Source organism: Phoenix dactylifera, chromosome 1 (assembly GCF_051530095.1).
Source record: "Phoenix dactylifera cultivar Ajwa chromosome 1, Ajwa_hap1_PhDact_Kaust_v1.1, whole genome shotgun sequence".
Taxonomy (NCBI): domain Eukaryota; kingdom Viridiplantae; phylum Streptophyta; class Magnoliopsida; order Arecales; family Arecaceae; genus Phoenix; species Phoenix dactylifera.
In genome coordinates, this window is record NC_143190.1 from 36,306,954 (window position 1) to 36,317,457 (window position 10,504).

Consider the following 10,504-nt stretch of genomic DNA (forward strand, 5'->3'; position numbering starts at 1 on the left):
GATATTCAGTGTCTTCAACCAAACTTCAAAAAATGATTGCACAACAATTGTAAATAGTGCATGGAGACCGCATACTTACTTTTGGTTTGAAAAGAAAAACTTGTGAGTGAAATCCAAACACAACAGCACGTGCTGAAACAGAAACCCACAATTAGTAATTGAAATGCAAAGCAAAAACAAGAGGGAGAGATAGACACACACACCACACGCACATCCACACAAAGAGAGAAGCCAAATCACCTCCATTTACAATAAAATTCATAAGATGGAAAACCTTCTGAGTTGTCCAACCATATTCAGGTACTCGTAGCTGTATTCGAATAAGTTGTATCTGCAAATTATAACGAGGTCATAAACTCAATATTCCACAAAAAGCAAGTTCAGCAAAAAAAGAAAAAGAAAAGCTTTTTCATGTGATTAAGAGAATATGCATCTATAGTAAATAGGTAATTGAATTAAACACTCAAACGGGCAAAATAAAATCAGATTATGACAGGCATTATTGTATTAAATTTGTAAATGCAGAATAATTAGAAATAGCTGGTGCGGGCACCAGAATCTGGAAAAGACTCCAATCAATTAACTCAAGGTCACTGTGGCTAATTTAAATTTGATCGAGTCCTGTAAATAAAATCATTGAGTCAGAAAGCAAGCCAAGTCAGGTTTCTACCACCGCCTTTGCACACCCTTGGAGCACCACCTCGGCATCCACATCAACATCAGCTAGCCACCTCACCACTACTCCAACAATGGAAGCACGCCAACCAGGATGAAGTCAAGCATAAGGAGCCGACCACATCATGCTATCTCATCAAAGGAACCAATGCAACATTACGCCACCTCATCAGAAGAACCAATTCCTATGCAACATGCTATGTGCCACCTATTGGGACGCCACCTCATACAAGTTGACACGTCACCCAAATTCAAAGTCCAAGAGGTCGGCCACAATTCAAATGCAAGAAAATTTCAAATGGGAGTCAACAACTCTTCAAACCTTCCCCTTAAAGCTGGCCAACTTTCCTTCCTTTTCTCTAGCAATCAAGCCTTCAAATGTGGGGCGCCATTCATTATGTGTTTAAATTTCAAATCATGAGGAAAGTCTATAAATACCTCCTCATGACATCTTGTAATGTTAATTGATGAATGAATAAAAAGTGCTTCTTTCTTCCTTAGCAATCTTGCTTCGTCACCTTGAGAGAAGGTTGGGCATGAGGCCCTTGTTCCAGGTTGGGCGTGAGGCCCTAAAGCCACTACCACATCCACCATTGCCCTACCTCCTCTCGCCTCCTTTTTCTTTTGTGATTTCCATTCCCCTCTTACGCCAAAGTTCTAATCCCTGTTTCTTTGCAGGTCTTTAAAGTACTCCATGTCATTGGGTCAATTATCCTTCCAAACCAATAGCAAAAGGGCCCTGTTGCAACGGAAGATGAAGCTTGGTCATCCAATCATCAACCTTCGAGAGTGAGATCAAGGATCCTCCTCCAAAAAAAAATTCCAGAAGTTCAATGTTTGGTAAACCTCAACTTTAGGTCTGATTTATTGAAGGAAGTGTCCTAATCAAGTGGTTTCTCAACCACAACGGTCCATTCTTCTAAGTCCTAAATGAATTAGTACATGCGGGTAACTAGTCTTGAAATTACTATGCTCATGTTAATGTTTTCTTATCCCATATGTGACTGAATTTCCTGCTGCTATTAGGCTAGTTAATCAACATAACTTACTGATAATCCTTATGTTTAAATCCCTCGCATTCATCCCGCATCATTTTTGGTATCAGAGCATGGTTAATTAGGACACGCACATTGATTATGCTGAAATTCTGCACTTGCTGAAATTTCTGCACTTTCCTGAAGTCCATTGATGCCAAAATCCTAGTTTGCATGCCTTATTAAGTTTATGAATTAAATCTGAATATTTCAAATTTTAATTCCGAATTTTAGTTATTAAAGTTGAGATCTGATCTCCACAAATTTAGGATTTGAAGTTAATAATTTTAAAGTTAAATTTGAAATTCTAGGTTTGGGCTCCAAATCTGAAATTTCCAAATCTAAAATTTCCAAATCTGAAATTTTCAATATGAATTTTGCATTCGAATTTCAAAACTTGAAATTTTGAAACATTAGATCTGAAATCCAAATTTGAAATTCAAAATTCAAAATTAAAAGTGGGAACTTAAATTGAAACCAAAAAAAAATTTGAGATTCAAAATTTAAATTTGAAATTTAAAATTGAAATTTGAAATTTGAAATTCAAAAGCTGAAAACTAAAATTCAAATCTGAAATTCAAAATTCAAAAGTTTAAATTCGAAATTTGAAATTTGAAATTTTAAATCTCAACTTGTGTGGACATTTAAAATAGTTGCATCCATCATAAATCATATTAAGGGCACTCTAATTGCAACATAAGGGAAGGATTTCATCACCTTTCCTTAGCCCAAAACAACCACCCTCATAAATCTAGAACCCAAGCCTAATTTAAAACTCAACGAGCCAACTTAACTTAGAAACCACAACGAGTCTTTAGGCTAATTGAATTTGGCTAATTCCTTGCTATCTAGAAAAGTTTCGATCAGGGTCGTGGCTACCATCTTATCTGCCCAGCCCCGTTAAGCGGTTGGTGTCAGCTAAGTATGGTTAATGGCGGTTACACGAACTCTTGGTCCAACTGGCCTGGGCAAGTGGTGAACCAATTTTGATTAGATAAGTTTTTGATTTAGATTTAGCAAACCCTAGCATAGGCTAGTCATTTTGTTTTGTCTTGAGCCTTGTATGACAACTAGATCAGGATCACCATACAACCCATCACATACACAACCCATTGAAGCCATGGACCCCAATCTTGAGACCATCCTAAGGACTATGACTGAGCAGTTCAAACAATTGAACAATAGGTTTGATCAAGTTGAGGAGAGGCTAGGAACCCTAGAGGAAAATCAACAGACCCACGTGGAACCTGAATTGACACCCCAACCCCATCGCCACCTTTTCACTCCTGAACATAATCAGCGACGACCACATCAGGATCATGTAGACCAGGATGAACGAGCCCTTAGAAGTATCAGACTTGATGCACCCTCCTTCGAAGGAAGTCTAGACCCTAAGGTATACATTGATTGGGAAAATGACATGGATCAATATTTTGAGTGGTATGAAATGTCGGAAGAAAGAAAATTCAAATTTGCCAAGCTTAGGTTGACACGACATGCAAGGTTATACTGGGAAAATATTGAGAGGATCACTAGGCAAAGAGAAGAACTACCTATCAATACATGGAGACAGATGAAAATTAAGCTAAGAGAGAAATACGTCCCATTATCCTACGAACAGAGATTACTAGATCAATGGCAAAGATTAAATCAAGGAGGAAAAACTGTATCTGAGTACATTGCCAAATTTGATGAGTTCGCTATGAGGTGCAACATAGTTGAGTCAGAAGCTGTAACCCTATCTAGGTTTAGAGCTGGTCTTAAGGAGGACATTCAAAGGGAATTGTTCTTAAGGGAAATTCATGATTTAGACCAAGCCTACCAGATTGCCAGAGACTGCGAACGATTCCAGAAGGGACCCATTTTTCGACGACCTGAACCCAATAGGATTAGCAACCCTGGAAGCAGGCCAAACCCAAGTTCAAACCCATTACACATACCCAATCCTATCACTCCACAGGCTCGTAGGGACGACAAAGGAAAAGCCCCTGAAGGTAGAAAGGAAAACAATGTCCCTTGTTTTAGGTGTCATAAAATAGGACATTATGCAAGCTAATGCCCCACTAGAGCGTTACACATAGGAGAAGTAGAAGAAGAAGATCCTGAGACCCTAGAGAATTATGGAGAAGAAGTCTACGAAGCAGAGACCAATTTGGTAGATGAATATGAAGAAGAGGAAGAAATCATTGAGACGTCTGAATTTCTAGGAGTTGTGAGATGTATATTGACCCAGGCTAAAGAACAAGAAGATTGGCGTAGGACCAACATCCTACAAACCTTTATCAAAATAGGAGAAAAAGCCTGCAAAATCATCTTAAATAGTGGAAGTTGTGTCAATGCCATATCAACCAACACCATCAAGAGTTTAAGGTTGCCTACCGTACCCCATCCCCATCCCTCTAAAGTATCTTGGATAAATTCGACCTCACTACCCATTAAACTTAGATGCCAAGTCCAGATACAATTCCAATCCTATCAGGAGAAGGTATGGTGTGATGTCCTTCCTATGGGAGTAAGTAGCATTATCCTAGGCAGACCATGGCTATACGATCATGATGCTACCCTGTTTGGACGATCAAATTCATGTTCCTTCAATCATAATGGAAAGAAAATTGTAGTTCACCCTACCCCACCTAAGGACAACGTTAAGAGGGGAGCTAGTAGTAGTCTGAAGGAAACGAAACCTAGATTGAACCTAATCAATGCTAAGGAATTAGAGCAAGAGATCAATAAGGGTTCACCAATTTGGATGTTGACTGTTAAGGAGACCCAATACCAAATTCCAGTAGCACACCCTCAAGAAGTGGTTGAAATCTTAGAAGAGTTCAAAGCTGTATTTCCTAAAGACCTTCCTGACAACCTACCACCTTTAAGGGACATTCAGCATGCCATAGACCTAGTTCCAGGAGCCACCTTGCCCAATCTACCCCATTATAGGATGAATCCTTCGGAGCACCAAGAATTGCAAAAGCAAGTTGGCGAGTTACTTAGGAAAAGATTCATTAGGGAGAGTTTAAGTCCTTGTGCAGTACCTGCCCTTCTGACCCCTAAGAAAGATGGCACTTGGAGAATGTGTGTAGATAGTCGTGCCATCAATAAGATTACCGTCAAATACCGTTTTCCTATTCCCCATCTAGACGACATGTTAGATATGATGGCCGGAGCCACGATATTCTCCAAAATCGATCTTAAGAGTGGCTATCATCAAGTAAGAATTAGGCCGGGGGATGAATGGAAAACTGCCTTTAAGACTAAAGACGGCTTATTTGAATGGGTAGTGATGCCTTTCGGTTTATCCAACGCACCTAGTACCTTTATGAGGATCATGACCCAAATTTTAAGGACATTCATTGGAAAGTTTGTAGTAGTCTATTTTGATGACATTTTCATATATAGCAAGACAAAAGATGACCACTTGAATCACCTTAGACAAGTTTGTCAATCACTTAGACAAGATAGCCTCTATGCTAATCGAAAGAAATGTGAATTCATGACACCTAGGATTATCTTTTTAGGATTTGTCGTGACCACTGAAGGAGTATCTGCCAATCCTGAAAAAGTCAAATCCATAGTTGAGTGGCCAGTACCTAAAAACATTCATGACGTTCGTAGCTTTCATGGTCTAGCCACATTCTACAGGAGATTCATTAGAGGATTCAGCACAATTGTCGCCCTCATTACTGATTGCCTTAAGAGAGAAAATTTTGAGTGGACCAAGGCAGCTGAGAAAGCCTTTAGAGAGATTAAAGACAAGATGACACAAGCACCTATATTGATATTACCCGACTTTTCCAAAGTTTTCGAGGTTGCCTGTGACGCATCAGGAGTCGAGATTGGAGGCGTTCTAAGTCAGAAAACCACCCAGTAGCATTCTTTAGTGAGAAATTAAACGACGCCAAGCTAAGGTATTCTACCTACGATAGAGAGTTGTATGCAGTGGTCCAAGCCCTAAGGTACTGGAGACACTACCTTCTGCCACTAGAGTTTGTCCTATACTCCGATCATGAAGCCCTACGTTTCCTCAACTCTCAGAAAAAGTTGAACCCTAGACATGCGAAATGGGTAGAGTACATCCAGGCCTATACCTTCGTCCTGAAACATAAGGCTGGAAAAGAAAATCGTGTTGCCGATGCCCTTAGTAGACGATCTATGCTCCTCACTTCTGTTAGTACCGAAGCCATAGGTTTTGAAAGGCTCAAGGAGGAGTATGAACATTGCCCCGACTTTAAGCAAACCTACCAATCAATCCGTCAAGGACCCTCGAGCCAATTTCCCGATTTTACCATTCACGATGGATTCCTCTTCAAAGAAAATAAGTTGTGCATTCCCCGCACCTCCACCTGAGACTTTCTAGTTTGGAAAATCCACGCAGGAGACCTAGCTGGTCATTTTGGTAGGAACAAAACCATCTTAGAAGTCGAAGACCAGTTCTTTTGGCCAGGTCTAAAGAAAAACGTTGCCCAAATAGTAGCCCGATGTCGAACCTGCACCACAGCAAAGCAACAACGACAAAACACCGGTCTATACACTCCCCTACCAGTCCCCGAATGCCCTTGGCAAGATATTAGCATGGACTTTGTGTTAGGATTACCCAAAACCCTGAGAAAACATGATTCAGTATATGTCGTGGTAGACCGATTCTCCAAAATGGCACACTTCATACCTTGTTCCCAGACTTATGATGCCTCAAAAATAGCTAAACTTTTTCTAAATGAAGTGGTTAGGCTACATGGTTTACCCAAGACCATCGTATCAGATAGAGACATTAAGTTCACTAGCTATTTCTGGAAGACCCTTTGGCATATGCTAGGAACCAAACTCAAATTCTCCACTGCCTACCACCCTCAAACTGATGGTCAGACCGAAGTCGTTAATCGGAGTCTAGGAAACTTATTGAGATGCCTTGTCGGTGACACCCTAGGAAACTGGGATCTCCTATTATCACGCGCTGAATTCGCTTATAACAGCTCAGTCAATAGATCCACAGGAAAGAGTCCTTTTGAGATTGTCCATGGATATAAACCTAGGAAACCTGTAGATCTTATTCCATTACTATCACATGCACGAGTCTCAGAGACAGCAGAATCATATGCACAACATGTCAGGGATTTACATAAGGAAATCAGTAAGAAAATTGACATGAGTAACAAAGCTTATGCGCAAGCAGCTAATCGTCACAAACGGGCTAAGGAATTTATTGAAGGAGACTATGTAATGATTAGACTAAAACCTGAAAGGTTTCCCCCGAGAACTATGAAAAAATTGCATGCCCGCAGTGTAGGTCCATTTAGGATACTAAAGAAAATTGAACCTAACGCTTATGTGGTTGACTTACCCCTTGATTTTGGTATTAGCTCGACCTTCAACATCTCAGACCTTATAGAGTATAAGGGACCAACATTGATACCTAGTGAACCTTTTGATCATGTTCCCATTGAGAGTGAACCCACACCTGAGTGCCCTCCAGCCACATTTCCAGAACCGAGAGATAGGGTTGAACATGTCTTGGATGATCAAGCTATCACCACCCGGAACAAAGGGTACCAACGCTATTTGGTTCACTGGGAGGGTCGACCAGAATCTGATGATTCATGGATTACTCGAGAGGACCTACAGAGACTCAACCCAGATCTACTAGAAAAGTACCACAGCCAAACCAACCCCTGTTCGACAGAGTCGAATTCTTCCCACCCCGGGAGAATTGGTTCGGGCACCAGAATCCGTAAAAGACTCCAATCAATTAACTCAAGGTCACTGTGGCTAATTTAAATTTGATCGAGTCCTGTAAATAAAATCATTGAGTCAGAAAGCAAGCCAAGTCAGGTTTCTGCCACCACCTTTGCACACCCTTGGAGCACCACCTCGGCATCCACATCAACATCAGCTAGCCACCTCACCACTACTCCAACCAATGGAAGCACGCCAACCAGGATGAAGTCAAGCATAAGGAGCCGACCACATCATGCCATCTCATCAAAGGAACCAATGCAACGTCACGCCACCTCATCAGAAGAACCAATTCCTATGCAACATGCTATGTGCCACCTATTGGGACGCCACCTTATACAAGTTGACACGTCACCCAAATTCAAAGTCCAAGAGGTCGGCTACAATTCAAATGCAAGAAAATTTCAAATGGGAGTCAACAACTCTTCAAACCTTCCCCTTAAAGCTGGCCAACTTTCCTTCCTTTTCTCTAGCAATCAAGCCTTCAAATGTGGGGCGCCATTCATTATGTGTTTAAATTTCAAATCATGAGAAAAGTCTATAAATACCTCCTCATGACATCTTGTAATGTTAATTGATGAATGAATAAAAAGTGCTTCTTTCTTCCTTAGCAATCTTGCTTCGTCACCTTGAGAGAAGGTTGGGTGCGAGGCCCTTGTTCCAGGTTGGGCGTGAGGCCCTAAAGCCACTACCACATCCACCATTGCCCTACCTCCTCTTGCCTCCTTTTTCTTTTGTGATTTCCATTCCCTTCTTACGCCAAAGTTCTAATCCCTGTTTCTTTGCAAGTCCTTAAAGTACTCCATGTCATTGGGTCAATTATCCTTCCAAACCAATAGCAAAAGGGCCCTGTTGCAACGAAAAATGAAGCTTGGTCATCTAATCATCAACCTTCGAGAGTGAGATCAAGGATCCTCCTCCAAAAAAAAATTCCAGAAGTTCAATGTTTGGTAAACCTTAACTCTAGGTCTGATTTATTGAAAGAAGTGTCCTAATCAAGTGGTTTCTCAACCACAACGGTCCATTCTTCTAAGTCCTAAATGAATTAGTACATGCGGGTAACTAGTCTTGAAATTACTATGCTCATGTTAATGTTTTCTTATCCCATATGTGACTGAATTTCCTGCTGCTATTAGGCTAGTTAATCAACATAACTTACTGATAATCCTTATGTTTAAATCCCTCGCATTCATCCCGCATCAATAGCCCACAAGAATAGAAGTGCTTCTAGTACCCTGCATTTTACAAATCTCGAGGCTTTCATTTGATTCTTAATTCATTTCATATTTGAAGAACCCTAGCCTCCAAAACCTCTTCAGATTTAAGGGGAAGATCATATTTGTTATATTTTACATATCATTCATGTAATATAGAAACCGATATTGCACATAGATTTCCCGTTCTTCGTGATGCCGAACTTGCCTACAGCTCTACAATGTACAAAACTACACATAAACTGACATGAGTACCAACGAGACATGGAAACCATCAATATAATAAACCTCTTTAATACTTTTAATGATATCATTGCTTAATAAATATAAGTAAATCTTTTAAACTTTCTTCAAGCATCCAGGGTCCATCATTCAAGATTTTGTGGACCTCATCATTTCCATGGTATGTTGGTAGGTCATAGGAAATACAAATGACAAAGGTGATGATCTTTACAATCCTAGCAGATTTTCACACAACTTATTTCTCAAGCTGCTGCTCTCTCCTAAATAGCTTCCTCTACTACCATCTAATGAAAAAAAATGCGGAAAAAAATATTCACCCCACTTCACCTAAACATTGTTAAATGAACCAATCAAGTAACCAGTGAAATGCAATCCACTACTTATCGCTGGAGTCCACACCACCACGATGGATTAATTACGCTCGAATAATGAAATGACAGCAAGAGAGACTGAGGAGAAATATGAGCCATGATGGTGGAGGAGAATATTGATCATGATTGGAGATTGATGCTGGTACTCCATGTCTTTAGTTGAAAGAACAAGAAACCTTTGAATACAAAGATTAAAAGACAGTTTTTACCCTAAATAAGAAGGAAATATCCTTCAAGGGCACAGAAGTTGCACGAACCGAAAATAGGGTGATTGGATGTTCATTTAGATGGTATGGACATAAACAATAAAGATAAAAGACAATCCAAATAAGCCTTTGCATAGGTCGTGCACTCATAGAAGATCATTACACTTGAAAGACAGTTGTGAAAAAAAAAAACGGTATACACAAAACAGTCAGAAACTTGAGAATTCAACAAAACTTCCTTTCTTGCCCCCAAAAACAAAAGATTTTTGACAGTACGTATATCAACAGCATCCGAGATCACTAATTTGTCATCTCAACATTAAACTAATAGTTGTCTATAACCCCTCAGAACCAAGAAGATGGGATGTAAAGGGGAGCTCTCTCTCCAAGTCCTTAAATTTCTGATCAAGAAATAGCTCAAGCCACGATAACAACAAAGAATAAAATCATAACGTATAAATAGATAGAAAAACAGAAAAGGAAAGGGAGATTAGACCAGAGCGACGGCGGAGACGAGGGCATAGGCGGCGCAGAGGAAGTAGAACACCCCGTCCTGCCACTGCGGCGACTCGTTGATCTCCGTCCACCAATCGGAAAAGGCAGCGAGCGCCAATCCGGAGGCTTCTAGAGAGCTCCCCATCTCTTTCTTCTCGTCCCTAAACCCTAACAGCGAGGGTTCAAGAAGAAGAGGAAGAGAGAAGCTTCTCTAGAAAACCAACAAAGAAAAGAGAAGTAACAAATAAATAGACGGAAAGATGGGGAAAGGTGGATCGACCCCACGCCCTCTCTCTTCCCCTCGCGTTCTTTCTTTCTTTCTGTATTTATTTCTTGCGTCCGCTTGGTGTGCGAGGATGGATTCGCGAGGGAACAAAAGGAGCAGGGAAACTTTTGTGTGGATTTGTTTGGTGACCAATAATGTAGATATATATATACAGGGAGGAGGAAAGTTAATAATCTATCAACCCCAGAATTATACGATATTGCCACTAATTTAAATAATTTGGGACAGCATTCTTTATTGCCCTTTGCTTCCC

The 10,504-nt window shown here is 40.4% G+C and overlaps 1 protein-coding gene across 3 annotated transcripts in view; it reads right to left on the reverse strand.

Annotated features, from left to right (window-relative positions):
• The window catches only part of TOM1 (tobamovirus multiplication 1), a 29,767-nt gene extending 19,263 nt beyond the window's left edge, over positions 1-10,504 (reverse strand). For 2 of the 3 annotated variants that reach the window (XR_606605.6, XM_089930639.1), the window contains exons 1-3: positions 9,967-10,368; positions 241-331; positions 80-132 (exon numbers count right to left, since the gene is read on the reverse strand). Coding sequence is in view for 2 of the 3 variants with exons in the window: in XM_089930639.1 (XP_089786765.1) it covers positions 80-132; positions 241-331; positions 9,967-10,110 (288 nt within the window). In the remaining variant the exon portion in view is untranslated. Of the gene's footprint in view, positions 1-79; positions 133-240; positions 332-9,966 lie in introns of all 3 variants that reach the window. The other variant, XM_008814212.6, reaches the window with a different exon arrangement.